At 38.9% G+C, this 20108-nt stretch overlaps 1 protein-coding gene across 4 annotated transcripts in view; it reads left to right on the top strand.

Annotated features, from left to right (window-relative positions):
• Nucleotides 1–20108, top strand: part of GRID2 (glutamate ionotropic receptor delta type subunit 2) — a 1502079-nt gene that overhangs the window by 1205327 nt on the left and 276644 nt on the right. For all 4 annotated transcript variants that reach the window (XM_080647673.1, XM_080647670.1, XM_080647671.1 and 1 more), the window contains one exon: nt 1553–1748. In XM_080647673.1, the coding sequence (XP_080503799.1) occupies nt 1553–1748 (196 nt within the window). The remainder of the gene's footprint in view (nt 1–1552; nt 1749–20108) is intronic.

Raw genomic sequence — 20108 nt, 5'->3', positions numbered from 1 at the left:
GCCATTTAATAAGTAATGACTATCAAAGAAACTATTTTTTATGTATACATTTGCCCTTAAAACATGTTGTTTGTGCACAATATAATCTATATATATAAAAAGCTAATATGTTAAGTGTCCGACCATCCGATCGGTCACTATGATGTGCATTTACCACTAGGGGGCAGATGCTCAACACAGGAGCTGCCTTGATGTGCACTGGCCATTTACAGAGAAAGGGCACCATGGACCTGGTTCCCACAAAGCAACACTCAGCTTCCCCCAAGTGGGATACAGGCCCTGCCACCACCCCAGAGTGACAGCCCACCAAATTGCAGTCTATGCTGCTGAGACCCCATGGTGCAAAATGCGGCCCACAGTCCAGCCCAGCCAAGCCCAGAAATGGTGGCTGTGGGCACTGGGTAATGACGTCACATAGCAACGCCTGGCTTCCTCTCTCTAGCAACTAGCATCCTTGGAGTTTCTTCAGCCCAAGAACACGACTTGCTTTATAGCCAGGTGGAAACATTTTACATTTAACCAAACATCTGTGAAGCATTTTCCCGTGTCTCATCTCATTTGATCCTCACAGAAGTCCTGGAATACGTAGATAGGAGACTGGGTGGAATCCTATTTTCTTTTTATTAGCCGAAAACAGAGATTTAGAAACTTGACCCGACTGAAAACAACTAAAAAACGGTGGACCTTGAAAATGACTTCAGGTTTTCTCACTGCACAGAATATAGTCAAACATTTTTACAGTTAAATATTTTACCCTTTGTTCTCCCTGCATGATCTACAATAATAATCTGCTTCATATTGATATTTACTGCTGTGTTGCTGACAATTACCTGAAAGAGAAGTTGGGGTGCTTCACTGGGCTGGAAAAAGTTTAGCTAAATCAGAAAGCAAGTCTAATTAAGCAAGTTTATCTATATATGTAAAGCTTTCACTGGAACCAATCACACATGTGTGTTTTGATCTGTCATTGTCGATCATGAATTTGGTTGACACTTCTATTATAGAGAAAGGGTGAATAGCGATATTAAAATATTTTTTCTAATTACTTTCCTTTCAGTATACACGAATTTGTGTACTGAGCCACTAGTTATTTTATAAAAATTATTTAACCCTTGTCACCTAAAAGAACATAGGCTTAAGGCTTTAAAATATATTGATTTAAAAAAAACCCACTCGATTATATTATTATCTAGCAATGTAATTTAGTGTTTCTTTGCTTTGATAGGATTGCTAGATTTTATTATTTTGTAGTGCAGGTTCACAAAAAAACCACAAAAAAACACACAAATAAAACAAACAAAAAAAAAACAACATTGCTTTACCATCAGAAATTTTCAACTTTCTTTAAAAAATAATTTTGTCTTTTCATGATTTGTATAGTGCCATACATTCTAACAGCAATCCTCCTTATATATTTCATCTTAATATTAAGAAACAATGAACTAAGAAGAGCAATTTAGCATCTGTGTTCACATATATTGTTCTTTGCTTCCTTTAACTTTATTTTCACTTGAAAATATTCTTGTGTCTTTCTTCTCCCCTAAAAATTAAGGTCTCTCCAGGACCTTTCCAAGCAGACAGACATCCCTTACGGCACAGTCCTGGACTCTGCAGTGTATGAGCATGTGCGTATGAAGGGAATGAATCCTTTCGAGAGGGACAGCATGTATTCCCAAATGTGGCGGATGATCAACCGAAGCAATGGATCAGAGAATAATGTTCTGGAGTCCCAAGCAGGCATTCAAAAGGTACTGGCTATAGTTCTTCATTCATAGTCTACCCTTTTGTCTCTCATATTAGAATTGCTAAGTTCAGCTATTTCTTTTTTTAAGTTATTTTAACATTGACATGAATTTTCAGTTGCATTATACCTTCTGTTGATTTAAAGAAGAGTTTGAAGTGACAGGATACCAGTAGAGGGAATTCAAACCCTCTGTAGTGTGTGTATCTAAAGCAGCGATTTTCAACCAGTATGCCGCAAGATTTTTTAAAACACGCAATACTTGACTATTTAGTCAGGGCCACTGACCTTATTTCTCTTAGATTGTAAACAAATTTAAAAAAATTAAAAATGGACAACAGCCAGCACAACAATAGCTGACCAGGGTGAATGAATTAGAACCATACCTATTTTTTTGTCAGATGGGAAAAAAAAATGTATTTTTTGGTGTGCCACAGAATTTTAGTAATTAGCTTTTGTGTGTCAAGAGATGAAAAATGTTGAAAATCACTGATCTAATGGATCTGTTTCCAGTGAATTCCAAAGCTAGAAAACAGGAGCTTGCATTTTGTTCAGAACAGGCTCAGAGACTTATACACATGAAGACTGAAAATGTTTTCACAAATCCCATTCCAAATACCATTCAGGTTATTCAATCCTTTCAAACACCTACGAGTATTTTCTTTCCTGCATTTGTTTTTAGATGAAAACCTTATCTTTACTTATGATTATGTGAAGCTATTTGTGAGTAAAAGTTAATCTTGTCGACAAAATTCCTACCAATGACTGTTTCTATTTCCAAAGGTGAAAATATTTACATCTTATTTTTATATAGCTATCACTTAGAAGTTATTTTACAAAAAAAAAGGGGGGGGGGTGTTGTTTAGGAAGCAGTCTTTGTTGTTGAAAGCAGGAAGCTGATTTTTATTCTGGCCTGTGGTTTATAAACATGTACACAAAAGTAGCACTTTCTTTCTCAGGCCCCATCAACCTCCTTGAGAGAACTGCATGGTTTTTGCTTAAGATTGTTCCAGTGGCTAGCCTAGTTAAAATCACAACTGTTGATGGTTAATAAAAATTATTGGATGAACGAATAAATGAATAAGCGAGTGAATGCATGAATGGATCTCACTAACAGCAGCAATGGTGATATACACTTTTTCTCTGTAACCTTCCACACAGAATAATTTGGATCCCATGTCTGAGTTCCTTGTCCAAAAGCAAACTCAATAATACTATGTTGGAGAATGTTTTTATGACTATAAATGTTATTCTGCCACAGATTTTAGCGTTATTCTGTGCCTGTTCAAATGATGTTATTTGTCTGCTACTGCTATTGCTGTGGTCCCATAGAGTCAACCTAGTAATTTTTTCAGTCACTACATTGATATCATTATTTAAAAAACTGATGATGCTGACATAAACCTCTTTCCAAGCACTGCCTTTAAGGAAGTGAATGTCCTTGAAATATTAGCAATGGCCTCCAACTCCTTCATTCTTATTATATTAGTCCCCGTTTCCCAGGGCCCAGGTATAGATCCCAAAGTGTTTCTATTTTGGGTGAATGGATCTATATGTTGTCTGAAGGAGAAGGGAGAGTAGGCATTTTAGGGTTTACTAGTTACTCATAGGATATGAATTAATTTAAGCCTACAATAAATATACTAAGTGGATTTTGAAAGATTTTTTTCAAATTGTCTACTATTAAAAATAAATTTGTTTTCTTGAGAATGAATATAAATTTTGCAACTACAAAACATTATTATTTAATAGCCCTAAGGTTAACTTAAAATTGTCACCAAAAAAGATAATGCAATAAAAGAAGTAGAGAACGATTTCTGTTCCCTGATAGTCTGCTAATAAAAAGGACTTATGAATTTAAAAACGGCAAATCAAATTTCACAGTATTTATTACACCACATTTATTCAGTTTTCTAATTTATAGAGGGGTATTAAAGAATGTCCTTTGGAATTCATAATGGAAAATATCAAAGTGAAATTTGCTTTAATATATATTTCTTTCAACCAAAATCACAGACAGGTGACAATTGACTAGACAGAGAAGAGGTAGTAATAATAAAATGAATTTTGGCTTCGTTTGCAAGGTCCTGCCCAGCTTCTATTAAAATAAAACCAACCAACCATCAATAACCTTTTCACCTGCTGAAGCTCAGTGGGAGCTCATGAGAACACATAAAATGTGGTTGTGGATTCTTCGTCAAGCAACTAGCCTTGCACATCTCACATAGCAGTTTCCTGTTCTCTGTCATTGACTTCTAATTTGTGCAGGCTGAAGGGACCTCAGAGGTCAATATTCCACAGAAGACCAAACTTATTCTACAGTAACTTGGCCAGGAATTTGTAGATACAGTATACAGTAACTGCCTTCCAGGAAAGCCTGCCTCATTGTGAAAAACAATCCTCACAATCTGATTACAACTTTATATATCCAATTAATGTCTCAGGTTCTATATGTTCTTAATTGTGTTACTAGTCTCATTAAGTTTCTCTTATTTGAAGGTAGATCCAGATTCTTTCCAACATCTTTATTCTGCTCTTACTGAAGAAACCTATGTAAGTGAGGGTTAAGTAAATGAGTTCTGATTTGCTATTATTGGGAGACATGCACCTAAATCAAGCTAGCCTAATTAAACTAAAACAAACTTGTTTTTGCTTTCTTCTTCCCTGGATGTTTTTCATAGAAGTGGGATTTGAAAAGTATAACTGAATTTTTAATGCATGTATTAAACAATTATTTATTGAGCAACCACTATGAGTCAGCCACTATTTTAGTCACTGGCGTGAACCTAAATGAAAACAAAATGCCTTCATGGAGTTTAGTGAAGAAAGCATACAATAAATAAGATAAATAAAATATGTTACATTTCAGTAGTAATACATGTTAAGGAAAAAAACAGAGTAGGAGAAGGAGACAGGGACATGGAGAAGATGATCTGTTTTGTTACATCAGATGACAAGGGAAGTCTTCACTAAGAAAGTGACAATGGAATAGACTTGAAGCAGGTGGGGAAGAGATGGACTGAGGGAGAGGGAGAAGAAGAGAGAGAGATCTTGGTGAGGTTCAAGTGTTTCCAGACAGAGGGGTCAGCCAATGTAAAGGTCCTGGGTGGGGGCATGTCTGGATATTCTAACTATGAGAGAGGCCAGCATAGCTTCAGGAATAAGGGATAATATCAGAAGTGTAACAAAGTCAGAGAGGTAGAGGGCCAGGTGGTAGGGAGAAGGCAAATCATATAGGATTTTGTTACAGCACTACAGGCCCGGTGCACAAAATTTGTGCATGGGGGATGGGGGTCCCCTCAGCCCAGCCTGAACCCTCTCCAATCCGGGACCCCTTAGGGGATATCCGACTGCCAGTTTAAGCTTGATCCCAGGGATCGGGCCTAAACCAGCAATCAGACATTCCTCTCACAATACTGGACTGCTGGTTCCTAACCCCTCACCTGCCTTCCTGCCTGGTCACCCCTAACTGCCCTCCCCCACCGGTCTGTTCGCCCCTCACTGCCTCTGCATGCCAGCCTGATTGCCCCTAATTGCCCTCCCTGCCAGCCTGGTTGCCCCTAACTGCCCCCTCTGCTGGCCTGGTTGCCCCTAACTGCCCCCCCTGGTCACCCCACGCAGCCTGCTTGTTCAGTTGTTTGGTCATCCCTCACTAGCACCCCTGCCGGTCTGGTCACCCCATGCAGGCTGCTTGTTCAGTCATTTGGTCGTCCCTCACTAACCCTCCTGTCAACCTGGTCAGCCTGGTCATAAGCAGCCATCTTGTGAGGGTATGAGGGTCAATTTGCATATTACCTCTTTATTATATAGGATAGGCCTGGGAGTTACGTGCATCAACATCACTTGTTGGAATGCAGACTCTTAGGTCTCAGCTCAGCTCTTCTGAATGTGAATTTCATTCTAACCAGATTCATAAGCATGCTAAACTAAAGTCTGAGAACATATGCTGTACAGAACTGTATATTAAGTGGACTTTTACTCTGTGTAATACATGATACTTAGGAAGTTTTGAACAGAATAACATGATCTAATTAATATTTTGGTAAGTTGTGTCTGCTGTATTGGGAAAAACAGAAGGTGTCGATGTAGAAGCTGGAAACCAATTAGGAGGTCAATATGGTGACTCAGCAATTCTGAAATTACACCATTGAAAATCAATCTCTGTTAAAACCCAAATATATCTTAGAATATTATAACTTTAAACTATTAGCATTAGTACATTGATGGAGATTTGTTCTATCAGATTATTTTAGGAAGAACTGGGACATGAGGCAGGTAATTTCTGAGAATAGATAGAAAAATTCTAGGTCACAGGTAAGGATCTGACTAGGAATGATATATCTGTGTATAACACTGAAATAGAGAAGTCTCTGGTTATTAAGAGGGCAATATTTATTTTCTGATAAACTATTATAATTCAGATGATGAGGAACAAATTATTCCAGAACTTCAGCAATAAAGACTACTAGGGAAGAAAAGAAAAGAAGGATTGGTAGGATTATAACTTCTGCCCTAGCTAGAGGACCCCAATGTTAAGTAAATAATTCTTCAGACTATGTAGTTAAATGCAAGGAGGAGAGGGAGGGGTGGGGAGGGACTCTGAAGGATACTATGGCAACAGGAAGATGGGTGGTGGTGGCAGCAGCAGTATTCAACCAGAAAGATCAATTTGCAACATCACTCATCTACTTAAGTCCCAGAACAGTATGGGTAAAAGGGAGCTGGCAAAGTTCAGTTGGGGCATCAAGGCTCTACCCAAGCCACTGGGCCAGCTCTAATCCTAACTGGAAGAATGGAGGATTGAAATGGAAGCCAAGACTGGAAGCAGGGAGACTAGTGAGGAGGCCACTGCTATAATCCATGTGAGACCCAATGGAGGGTGGACCAGAGTGGTTATGGTGCAATTGGTGAGAAGTAATTGAATCTGAATATCTTTTGAAGGTAGCTTTAACAAAATTTTCTAAAATATTGCATATGGGCTATGAAAAAGCAGAGTTAAAGATGAATATAGTGTCTTTGGCTTAAGTAGTTGGAAGAATGAAGTTGTCATTTTTTTAAGTTGTCATTTCTTTCATAAGAGACTATAATAAGTAAACATACGAAGAGAAATGCTTAGTATTGGAAGCTCTAGAATGCAGACCCTCACTGAAGGAAGAAACTCCACAAACTAATCCACCATGGTCATAAAAATGCACATTTAAATAAGATAGAGTTTACAATCCAATCATGCATAAATCTGGAAAATAGATCAATAAAAAATAAATTGCTTTTAAATAGTTATTAAAAATCCTTCTCAAAAAATAATTATGAATAGCAAAGCCCAGTGAAGTCTAGTATGAGCACTAAAAGTTATTAACATCCAAAATATAAGTTTTTGAAAGCAAGTTGTAATAAGTTGCCTATTTATTTATTTATTTATTTATTTATTTATTTATTTATTTATTTTGAGATTAAAGTAACTATGGGAAAAGCAGATTTCAGAAGCCAAATGAAAATTTGCCTTTGGTATGATAGTTAATATAAAATGCTTATTATTTATCCAGGCAAAGATGCCAAGAAAGCTGATGCATGCATGAGTTGGGTATTCAGGAGAGAGTTCTAGATGGAGATAAACATTCGGTAATTATTAGCATAGAGTTTTTATTTAAAGTCATAAGACTCAATGATATCACCAAGGATGAGTGTGTATCTAGGGATGAAAGATAGCTAAAGACTCCTGGGACAATGAAATCTGAGCTGTCTAAGAGGAAAGTGATGACATAAGGAGATTGAGGATGGCATGAACAATGAACTGTAGGTCTGGGTGGAACTGAACAGCTGGAGTCATGAACCAAAAGGGCAGAGCTGTATTGGAAATAATATGAAGTTGGTTCTGTGATGACACATTTGAAATTGGGATGGTAAAGTGAGTGTTGGTATTGGGAATATGACATGAGAGTGGGTGGCTGAGGTAGGAGAAAAGACACAATCTTTGGAAAAGAGAAATCCAAGAGACTGAGAAACCCAGTACTGGAATAGAATGTCTATGTGAATAATCAAATCACTAAAAATAACCATAAAACTAGTATTTGAGATAATGACAGAGGGCCAAATAATAAAATCTTCAAGCAATGTTGGAGGAGTGACAGAGTCAACAGATGACTGCAGTAAGAATGAGTAGCAGGTTATAAATATAGTCTGATAGCCTGACCTTCAAAGCTAGAAGACTTTATAGAGACAAGGGTCTAGAAGTAGTTCAAGGGAAAATGAGGACAACTACTCTTTATCCAGCCCCTGTGGTAGGAAATGTTGTAGAAGAGAAAAAATAACCAGCACTTAAGAAGACAAGTAATGAGGCATCCCTAGAAGAGAAGCATATTATATGCAGAGTGACCATATGCCTTGGTTTGGGAAGTCTCATTTTTTCCAGGTACCCCACCATTATTAATAGAACCCCTGCGATATTGTGATATATAAGAAATATTTATTTGGTCTTCCTCCTGTTTCTGGCACAGAGCTCCTAAAAGCCTTGGAGTTTTCTAAATGAGGAGAGTTATAAAGGTGTCTTTTATTATGTTAATGAGGTACTTTTGGACTGAACCTAAGAATAGAGCTGGCTGGCATGTAAACCAACCATGTGATTGGAGGATTGGAACTTTTAGTCTTACCCCCAAGCTCCTGGGAGGGGAAAGGGCTGGAGAGTTCCATCATGGATGGCCAGTGATTTAATCATTCATGCCTGTGTAATGGAGCCTCCATAAAACCCCAACCTGCCAGTTTCCAAGTTGATATACACATGCAGCGGTGAGGAGAGCAGCACACCATAAGAGAGCATGCGAGCTCCATGCCTTTCCCCATACTTTTACCTATACAGCTTCCATTTTTCTGTTTCTGAGTTATAGCCTTTTATTAGAACTTAGTAAGTAAATTGTTTCTCTGAGGTCTGCAAACCACTCTAGCAAATTAATTGAACCCAAGGAGAAGGTCATTGGAATCTCCAACCTATAGCCAGTCAGTAAGAAGCACAGGTAACAACCTGGACTTGCAATTGGCTTCTGAACCCTTAATCTGTGAAATCTGACACTATCTCCTACAGATAATGTCAGAATTAAAGTGTAGGATACCTGGCTGGTGTCTGAGAATTATTGGTGTGGGACTGCCCCCAGCTCCACATGTTAGAATTGGTCCTAGAATCTCTAATCCCCTTTCACTTTCAAGATCATTCCCATCACAGTAATAAATTTTAAGATCTCCCTAACTTGTTCAAAACCAGATCTGTAGTTTCAAATCAGTAAGAAATGAGGACTGACCTGGAAGTTTTGGATTTTTTATGATGACAGGCATTCAGGGATCTAGAGCCAATATGGGCTTTAGACTGTAGGCAAACTGTGTTGGTAAGCTGGTGAGTGTAGGGTGGCAGGAGGGTGAACATCTCACAGGAGCATACTGACAGTGGCAGGTGAAGGCCTGGCTGAGAGCAGTCTTTCCAGCAGCTGAGAGATTAGAGGGCATTGCTTCCCACAGCTAAGGATGAAGTAAGGGGGAACCAAGTTACTTTTTTTTTTAATTGAGAAGAAAACAAATTTTGAGTACTACAAAGTTTTACGTAAGTCGTTCCTGGTCTTCTGTGCCCCAAACCCTTGAACCACAGTGGCCATATATGGTACTTTTCTGGTTGTTCCTTTCCTCTTCCTCCTAGAGCTCTCTAGCATCGTTTTACATTGAGTGAAAATGCCAAAGTGGATGAAAATTCACAAACTAGCAGCAGAGAGAGGGTAAGAGCTCACTTGAGCTTCAGTAAATGACTTGGTAATATGCTGATAGGTACAAAACCTTAAAAGCAGGGTTAGGCCCTTATTACAGAAATGAATAATCAGACTGAACACAATTTGGGGGAAAACAAGACAAAATACTCGACAGCTTTGGGTCTATGAAAATGCCAAGAGGCCTGGGCTGTCATACCCCTGGGCTTAGAAGCAATGCTACATCTATCCTTTTTCCAAATAACTTCAAAAATATATGATTCACTTTAGTACTTTACCTGCACTTGGGAGCTCAGATACCACTGGCACATTTTTGGATCTTTAGGAAACAGAGCTTTTAGGCCTGTGAGTTATCACACAGTGAATACCGCTCTTCTTTCTGTACCAGTGGGAAAATAAAAATTAAAAAAAACACATAGACATTATTTCCAGCAGCCCTGCCAATGCATTTTTAATGCCTGGGGTTGAGTGGTTTTTTTAATCATTTTTAACAACTTATTTTTTCCCAATAACCTTCATGGATGTCTTAAAATTAGTCTTGATTAGATATTTTCCAAAGAGGAAAGGAGAACCCTAAAATCATATATTGCTTACGCAGTCATGAGCATTTTAAGTTGAGTTAGAATATGTCAGGTCTTATAGAACACAAAGCAAACTATAAACAGGATTTTTTTAGATGCCCACGCGGTACATACACATATCTTTATAAACATAAAGTGAAACTACTTTATAATTTACACTTTAATTTATAGAATATATATATGTATACATTTATATATTGACTACTATTATAAAGATACCCACTATTGGCAGAGCATGTATTTTTAAATTGCTTTTTTTATATAGTGATTTAATCCATGATGAAAGCCAGACTTGCTCCAATTCTTCCTTTAATAAGTTACACTCAATTCCAATTCATCTATTCAGTCACTCATCCTTTAATCAACAAACTTTTTTTTCTAATTCAAAGGCTGCTAAGTACCAGAAACTATGTTAGGCACAGAGGATGCTGAGATGGATTAGTCTAGTTCAGTGGTCGGCAAACTCATTAGTCAACAGAGCCAAATATCAACAGTACAACAATTGAAATTTCTTTTGAGAGCCAAATTTTTTAAACATAAACTTCTTCTAATGCCATTTCTTGAAAATAAACTTGCCCAGGCCGTGGTATTTTGTGGAAGAGCCACCTTCAAGGGGCCAAAGAGCCGCATGTGGCTCGCGAGCCACGGTTTGCCGACCACTGGTCTAGTTGGACAGTAAAATGCAGAATAAAACTACTCAGAGAAAGATGTACAAGGTTAAAAGGTAATATGAGAAAACAGAAAGTTGACCAAGCATAACCTAGGGGATGAGGCTATTCAGATCACAAAGGCTTTCTAGAAGTAAGGGTTTAATTAAATAAAAAAGAGATAGGAATAAGGAGAGGGAAGAGACAGCTTGGAAAAAAAAGAAAAAAGCACAAAGGTGAGCAGAACAGTACCATGCAGGAAACAAAAAGCAATTACAGTTTTATATTAGGTGGTTGTATGAGGGTTTTCTGGAGAAACAGGAACAATAGGAGATGTGTGTGTGTACTAGTACATATATATTATAAATTATATATCCAAATATAATACATAGTTTTATATATAATGATAAATATCGATAACCTATATTATATATGCATTATATATATGTCTAACATATATATATATATATATACATATATATATATATATATAATACACACACACACACACACACACACACACACACACACACACAATGAGATGTATTATAAGGAATTGGCTCAAAAGCTTATGGTGGCTGCGAAGTCCCACAATCTGCAGTCCATAACCTGGAGACTCAGGAAAGCCAATGGTATAAATTCTCGTCCGAGCCTCAAGGCCTGAGAACAGGAACACTGATGTAAATTTCAGTTCAACGGGAGGAGCAGACCAATGTCCCAGCTCAATCAGTCAGGCGGAGAGAATTCAACCTGCCTCCACTTTGTTCTATTTCAACCCTCTGAGGCTTACCCACAGAGGGAGGGCCATGTGCTTCACTCAATCCACCAATTCAAATCCTAATCTCTTTCAGAGATACACTAATAGACATACCCAGAAATAATGTTTAACCAGATATCTGGGCATCCCATGGCTCAGTCAAGCTGACACATAAAATTAACCATCACAGTGCTGTAATAAAGTGAAGGGAGTGGGAGGTACGGTTTGTCCTATGGATCAAAGACTCCTACTGGGTCATGTATCATCTAGTTAGGTCTTACTCTCAAACTTACTTTCCAAGGTTGAAAGTGCATATACATATTTAAAATTTTCTGTTAGAGCATAAAAGTAAAAAATGTAATTCCATTATAATTTTAAAATTGGCTCACTCTGCCCATCCAATTTACCTTTAAAAGCAACCTCTGTGGTATAGCTTCGTGACTTTTTCCTGTATTGAATAGGCATGCATGTCCATACAGTGTTTTTGTTTGGTTTCCATTTTGACTTGTTTTAAATGAAATGTGTTTTGTTTTTGCCTTTCTCTTTTCAGTTTCTGTATAAAAGCTTTCAGGTTTGCATACATGTTTATACATCATTTTGATACCTTCAAAATATTCCATGAATTACTATAATTTATCAAATTATTGCCGTTGATGAATGCTTTGAATGTTTTATATATTTTCTCCTAAAAGCAGCTATGATGAACATATATATATGTATATATATATATATATATATATATATATATATATATACACATATATATATATATAATAATTATAGTCCTAAAAGTAGGATTGTCAGTTAAGGAGCATGTAAATTTTCAAATGTAATAACCACTCACAGAATAGTCTCTGAAAATAGTGTACCTATTTCTACTTCTATCAATATAATAAGAGAGTTTTGTTTTCCCACTTTCTTGCCTGAAGTTGCCAGAATTTAATGGTATTACTCTTTTTTTTGTTTGTTCCAAAATGAGAAATGAAAAGTATTTTATTTTTATTTTTACTTTTCTGATTGTTAATAATGTTGGACATTTTTTCAAATATTTATTGGTTTTTGCATATCATTTCTATTTTGCTAAATTATTCCTTTGCTCCTTTTCCTAGTAGCTTGTTATTACCACTTTTAATACCTCTTTTTTAAAATATTGATAATAGTACTTTGTCTTTTGTGTAACTCTACCTCCAACCCATCAGGCTTTTATATTCCAATCCATGCCCACATCTACATGAACACTGTCAGTTAAGTCAATGTACTGGCAAGCAAACACAATTTTGTCAGGTCTTAATATAAATCTTGGTAAGGCCCAAGGGTACACTTTATAAGACAAGATTTCTTTTGCCAGACAGTGATTTCAAGGAGCAGCATTTACACTGAGAAAACTGGGAGAAGCTGAATGGTTTTGTAAATATGCCTCTAAGCTGTTCACTGTTTGCTGTCTTCCTTTTTATCCCTAAGACTATTAATGTAAATAAGAATTTTATAAAACTTAGCTCCCCAGTGAAAGATATATACTGAAAAGGCTCAAAGTTTTTGAAACATGTTTTTGTGGACATTTCTAGTTAAGATATTGGACTTCCCTGCCTATGTATTTGTTTCCATTATATTAAGCAATACATCTTAATAACAAAAACTTTGAATTTTTAGTTTCTGATGAAACTCTCCTTCCCTCAGTAAGAGAATTAGGAGCCAATGTAAGTTTCATTGGCATTCCTGTGAGCCCCGGCCCCTGGTTGTCCTTTTATATTTCTCCAAAGGCCTTCCCTCTCCTCTTACTCTGATTTATGTGGTCAGTGCTTTACTGTGATTTTCTCAACTTCTGAATTCAATTTCCCTACTAAGACATAAATGCCATGATTACTAGCCATCCTTCTGCTTTTACATTTCTCAGATTAATTGTCATCTTAGGCACTAAAGTTTGTGATTATAAATTCCTCCTTTCTTGTTAAAAATACATAACTCTACTTTCCTTCCTTTAAATCAATATGTTTTGCAAAATCCTTTACAGCTCTGCCACCTGGAACTGACTCAGCATGGGAGATGAGAAAATAAATAAAATTTCAGTGCCTTAATGGTATTTTGGGGCAATAAATATAGTACAACTAGTGGCCTGGTACATGAAATTTGTTCACAGGGGGGCAGGGAGGTTTCCTCAGCCCAGCCTGCACCCTCTCCAATCTTGGACCCCTTGGGAGATGGCCAACTGCTGGACCGGCAGTTGGATATCTCTCTCGCAATCTAAGACCGCTGGCTCCTAACCACTCACCTGCCTGCCTGCCTGCCTGATCACCCCTAACTGCCTCTGCCTGCCTGCCTGATTGCCCTTAACCTCTCTGCCCACCTGCCTGATTGCCCCTAACCTCTCTTCCTGCCTGCCTGATTGCCCCTAACTGCCCTCCCCTGCCGGCCTGATCTCACCCCCAACTGCCCTCGCCTGCTGGCCTGATCTTGCCCCCAACTGCCCTACACTGCCGGCCTGGTTGCCCCCAACTACCCTCCCCTGTGGCCTGATCTTGCCCCCAATGGCCCTCCCCTGATGGCCTGATCTTGCCCCCAATTGCCCTCCCTGATGGCCTGATCTTGCCCCCAACTGACCTTCCCTGCTGCCCTGGTTGCTCCCAACTGACCTCCCCTTCTGGCCTGATCTCGCCCCCAACAACCCTCCCCTGCCAGCCAGATCTCACCCCTAATTGCTCTCCCCTGCTGGCCTGATCACCCCTAACAGCCTCTGCCTACCTGATCACCCCTAACTGCCCTCCCCTGCTGGCCTGATCTCACCCCCAACTGCCCTCTCTGCCTCAGCCCCCACCACCATGGCTTTGTCCAGAAGGAAGTTGGACGTCTGGAAGATGGCCAGTTGACCCAGTCTAATTAGCATATTACCCTTTTATTACTATAGATAGATTATATAGGATAGGATTGCTTAAATAGGTGGAGGGGGGAGCCTTTTTCAGCAGGAGGAGATGCTCTTGGCAGACAAAAATACATAATCCCTATATCTGGACTGATAGCCAGCCATATGCACTATACTGCCAAACCGGTCATTAAAAAATTAAACCACTTTCTTACACCTTACACCAAACAGCTGTTGCCCTTAAAACCCCTTCTCAGCCCCCACCTTAGGTTCTGTCTTCACAGTTCACCCAGATTAGGTTCTGATTGGTCGGGTCAAATGCTCTGACTCCTAGGCAGCCATTGGCTCTTCACAGTTCACCTAGATTTGGTTCTGATTGGTTGGTTTCTATGCCAGTCAGCATCTCCGGGCCTATCTCCAGGCCTGATCAGAGGGGCAGGGCTGATCAGCAGCCCCCACAGAGGCCTGGAGAGAAAGAGAGAGGCAAGGGCTGAAAATAAAAATGTAATAATTAAAAAGGTAAAATCAAGTGATGAAAAAAAAAAGTTAGTTTCTTGAGTAAAAGATGCAAAAAATGAAAATAAAAAAAATAAATAAATAAAAATAAAATGTGGAGTAGTGAAGGTCATTCACTTCCTCTGTTGTTCTGTGTGGCACGCCTGTTTCTCAGTCCGGACAGTATTGCAGTTCCCTGTGTTCCACTACTCCTCAGTGATGTAAGCCAGTCCTGATTTTAAGCAGGCGGTGTGTCTTAATTTCTCGTATTCTTTTATTTTTGATTACACAAGAGTCAATTTGTGATTCAGCCCCTGGGTGGCAGTGTTTCTGGATTGACTTCCGGGTCTATCTATGGCCTCTCTAGGCAGTGTTAGAGCCTTCTTTCCCTGTGGCACTCACTACCGGTTTGTGGGAGTGGGCTGCCTCAGAGCTAGCTCTCCGATGGTCACTCCCCGCTCCGATCCCCAGGTTCCAGAAAAATAACTTTCCCCTGCAGTTTCCCAGGGTGTCCCCAACTGGGTGATCCTATGTATTGGGCTTAGTAATCAGAAGCAAGAATTTCAAGAGGAAAAAGCCCAAGTGTGCGAACTCCAGGGCTGCGCGTAAGTCTAGGCACCCGGTGAACTCCGGGGCTGCGCGTAAGGCTAGGCAGCCTGAAATTCTTAGGGTGTCCCTGCACTTCAGATCAAAATGGGTTGCTTTCTAGAGAGCCCTTCTGTTAGCAGCTCTGAGGACCCCTTTCCACATTCACAGATCACGCTAGCCCCAACAGCCATGGATTCTTCCAGGCACAGACTTCCCTGGTCCTCCAGCTCCCGCAAAACGCTCGTTCCTCTCTCCCACCGGGACCAGAGACCTCACCTTATCCCAGGCGAAATCTGACCTTTCCGTGGTGAAGTGTAGATCTCCTCTGAACCCGTGTGTTTGCGCCAATTGGGGAGCGTTGTTCTGGGGCTCGCAGCTGTTCCATGGGTGCCACAGTTGTGGACTCTTAGGCTTCCGATAAGCTCCACTTTCCGGTTCCGAGAGAGGCAAGGGCTGATCAACAGCTGCCAAGGAAGCTATGGATCAGACCCTGCTTCTCTCTCCAGACCTCTCTCCAGGCCTGATCCGCAGCCCCCTCAGCAGTCATTGCTAGGTTGCCACTCCCACAGCAACCATGGCAACCCAGCACTGACTACAGGACTGACTTCTGGTCAGTTAAGCCTTTGGTCATTACAGACCCTGAGTTTTTATATATTAGGCTATAAACCATACTTAACATTTGGTAGAAAGAATCTGCTCTTTCAATTTCCCCTTTGTTTCCTCTAGTATACATAATATTAAATACTGGAATCCAAAAGTAAAAATAGGTTTTAAAACCTCTATAATTAAGGATAGGATATCTCTTTTTATGTCATAAGGAATTAGCTTGTAATATAATCAGCATACTGTATTAATAATTTTCACATTTAGCATTCAACATAAAATATTTTATTTCAATTTAAAAAATTTTGTTATTCCTTTAAATTGTAAAACATGCATAACAAAATTTACCATCTTAACCGTTTATTTTTTTAAAGACCTTTTCTTTTTTTTTTTAATTGTATTCAATATTATTTTATATTAGGTTCAGGTGTGTAACAAAGTGGTTAGACAATCAGATACTTCACAAAGTGCTCCCCCTGATATCTCCAGTACCCACCTGGCACCATACATAGTTATTACAATACTAGAGGCCCGGTGCATGAAGTTTGTGCGCTTGGGGGGGCGGGGGATGTTCCTCAGCCCAGCCTGCACCCTTTCCAATCTGGGACATCCCTCTCACAATCCGAGACTGCTGGCTCCTAACCACTCACCTACCTGGCTGCCTGATTGCCCCTAACCAATCTGCCGATAGCCCCCTAACTGTTCCCCTGCCAGCCTGATTGACACCTAAGTGCTCCCATGCCAGCCTTATTGATACCTAAGTGCTCCCATGCCAGCCTTATTGATACCTAATTGCTCCCCTGCTGGCCTGATTACCCCCAACTGCCCTCCCCTGCAGGTCTGGTAGCCCCAAACTACCCTCCCCTGCAGACCTGGTCCCCCCCCCAACTGCCCTCCCCTGCAGGCCTGGTCACCCCCAACTGCCCTCCCCTGCCAGTCATCTTGTGACAATGTTGGGGAGGCCATCTTGTGACGGCATGGGGGGCGGCCATCTTGTGATGATGTAGGGATGGCCATCTTGTGACGACGTGGGGGTAGCCATCTTGTGATGCGAGAGCATGAGGGTCAATTTGCATATTACCTCTTTATTATATAGGATTTCTTACTATATTTCCTATGCTGTACTTAACCATTTTTTAAAGATTATAACAGACTTATTTCATACACATTATCTCAATACAACAGTCCTATGAGGAAGATACTATAATTGTACAGTTTAACAACTTTAAGTACATTCACATTGCTATATAACCATCACCAGCATTCATCTTCAGAAAAGTTATTATATTGTTAAACTAAAATTCTGTACCCATTAAACAATAACTGCCCCATATCTTCCTCCCCAAACTCCTGGGAACCATAATTCTGCTTTGTATCTTTATGAATTTGACCACTTTAATTACTTCATATAAGTGGAGTCATACAGAATTCATCTTTTAGTGACTGGCTTATTTCACTTAGCATAATGCCACAAGGTGCATCCATGTGTAAAATGTCCTTTCTTTGTAAGGCTTAATAATACATTTTGTTTATTCACTCCTTAATCAGTAGGCACCTGGGTTGCTTCTACCTTTGACTATTGTGAATAATGCTGCTACAAATATGTTTGAGTCTCTGCTTTCAATTCTGTTAGGTATATATCCAGAACCGGAATTGCTGGATCATATGGTAGTTTTCGTTTTAATTTTTTGAGGAACTGTATACTGTTTTCAATAGTGGCTGCCCCATTTCACATACCCACCAACTTTCCACATTCTCACTATCACTTCTTTTGTTCGATTTTTATAGTAGGCATTCTAATGGAACATATACATTTAAATTCTATTTAATATTCATTTCAAGGGGCAATATGTGGCTAACAAACTTGAATCACTATAATTTCCCATCATTTACTCCAGTAGAAATTAGATTGTGTTGGCTAGTCAATCCACACCTCCAAAATGGCGCACCCAATAGTGATTCTCAAAGATAGAAGAGACCAATAAACTAACAACTTACCTCCAGTAACAGAGGCAAATCAGAATGGGGAGAGAGGGCTGTATAATTTAACAAAACAAAAACAAACCCCATGCTATTCTGACCCACACAACTGAAAAGTGTTGGTTCTCCTAAACTCTCTGGGAATACTTGTTTCTGACCATTACCAGATTCATCACAGTCATAGAGCTGAAAAGAAATGTGAAGATCTCCCAGTTTAATCATTTTATTTTATTGATGAGGAAGTTATACCTAAAAAGATTGGGTAATTTATCTTAGGCCACACCGAAAATTAGTGTCAAGATTTATGACTACAACCCACATGTCTCTAACTCCTGGTCATTTGCTTTCTCTACCAGCACTGTAGAATTTAAGTCTCTAATGTCCTCCCAAAGCTACTTAAAATTCACATCACAATTTGAGTCATCCTCAAACTGTAGAAGGTACTAAGAATTACCTACAAAGGCTGCACAAAATGCTTATTTCCAAACTCTGAACCCAGATATTAAGATTCACTGAGTTTGGGGTGATAACACAAGAATTAAATTTTTAATAAGCAATTCAGGTGTTCCTGATGAAGATAGTTCACAGATTATCTTCCAAGAATAGCTCTCTTGTGCGTTATTTGAAAACCCTTGTTCTAGACCAATGATCTCCCAAGTGTGGACTCTGGACCAGTGTTGACACCACCTGGGAACTTATGAGAAATGCACATTCTTAGATCCCACTCTAGAACTAGCTAGTCAAAGACTCTTCTGGTGGGGCTGGAAATTCTCTATTAACAAGCTCGTCAGATGATTCTGATGCAACTAAAGTTTGAGTACCAATGGCCCCAGCTATAGTTAAGTCCAAGCAAGCCACTCACATCATTCTGTTGTTGTTCAAGCAGAGGCTTTAGGTATTCAGAGCTTTGAGTACATCTAAATAATCTAAAATCTTTTTATCACTTTAATGGATGCAACCAGGCTTTTTAATATATGTACATGATTTTCTTGAAATGCTTAAACACAAAGGAACAAAATCTTCACTATCTTTGCTCCTTACATGCAAATAATCAGAAAGCAGAGGTTAAGTGAGGGCACATCAAGTGGCAAATGTTGCTTCTCTCTTGTGATGGCATTTTATTTTTTAGGAACTAGACTACACTTATCTACTTGCTGTACATCTCTACCTGGATGCCCTGCCAAGGCCCCTGCCAGCTTCATGTCTACAGCTGAACTAATTATCTTCCTTTGCAAGTCGATGCTTATCTTTCTGTGTTCTTTATTTCTACTAAAAGCACCAATAACCTTCTGTTGTCCAGGCTGGAAATTGAGGAGTCTTTTTCATTGCTTTCATCTTTCTTACCAGAGTAAATTGATTGCTTTAGCTATCAATCCTGCCTCTGCAGCATCTCTCCCATTCATTCCCTCCTTTTCTTTTTTACTTCCAATTTAGTAATTCATGTCACTATTACTACCCTCCTGGACTATAGAAATAACTTAACTGATTGGCCTCCTCCCACATATTAATCTTCCCTCAGAATAGTTCTGATAGTTATCCATCTTTGCTCAAAGATCTTAAAGTGCTCCACTTTATCTCAAGTGAAATTTGTTTACTCAGACATTCAAAGGTCTCTACAGTTTGGCATTGTCCTTTCTTTTAATTTTCATTTATTTATTTGTACATTATTTTCATTAAAAATTTTTGCTAAACTCCTATTCTGTGCTAGGCATTCATATAGACGTCTTTTTCTTTTTACATTTCACATACCTTATATTCCAAGCCTTATGTATAAGTTTTACTGACTTCCTCCCATATTTTCAATATTCTTATATACCAGGTATTATTCATTTCTTTTCTTCCATCATAAATCCACTCCTCCCACTGCATTTTTTTGTGTCCACTGGCTATTTATTTTCAAGGTCTATCTCAGTTGTTACTATGAAATCATTCCTGATTCTCTTGCCTAAAATATTTTCTACCTTTATTAATAATAATTTATGAATAATGTATTCATCTTGATCATTTATCCATATGCAAATATTGATTCTTCTTTTTTTAAATATGTTTTTATCGATTTTAGAGAGACAGGAAGGGAGATGGGTAGAGAGATAGAAACATAAATGAGAGAGAAACAT

This window comes from Plecotus auritus, assembly GCF_963455305.1.
Source record: "Plecotus auritus genome assembly, chromosome: 1".
NCBI classification, from domain to species: domain Eukaryota; kingdom Metazoa; phylum Chordata; class Mammalia; order Chiroptera; family Vespertilionidae; genus Plecotus; species Plecotus auritus.
This window is presented reverse-complemented; position numbering and strand designations above follow the sequence as displayed.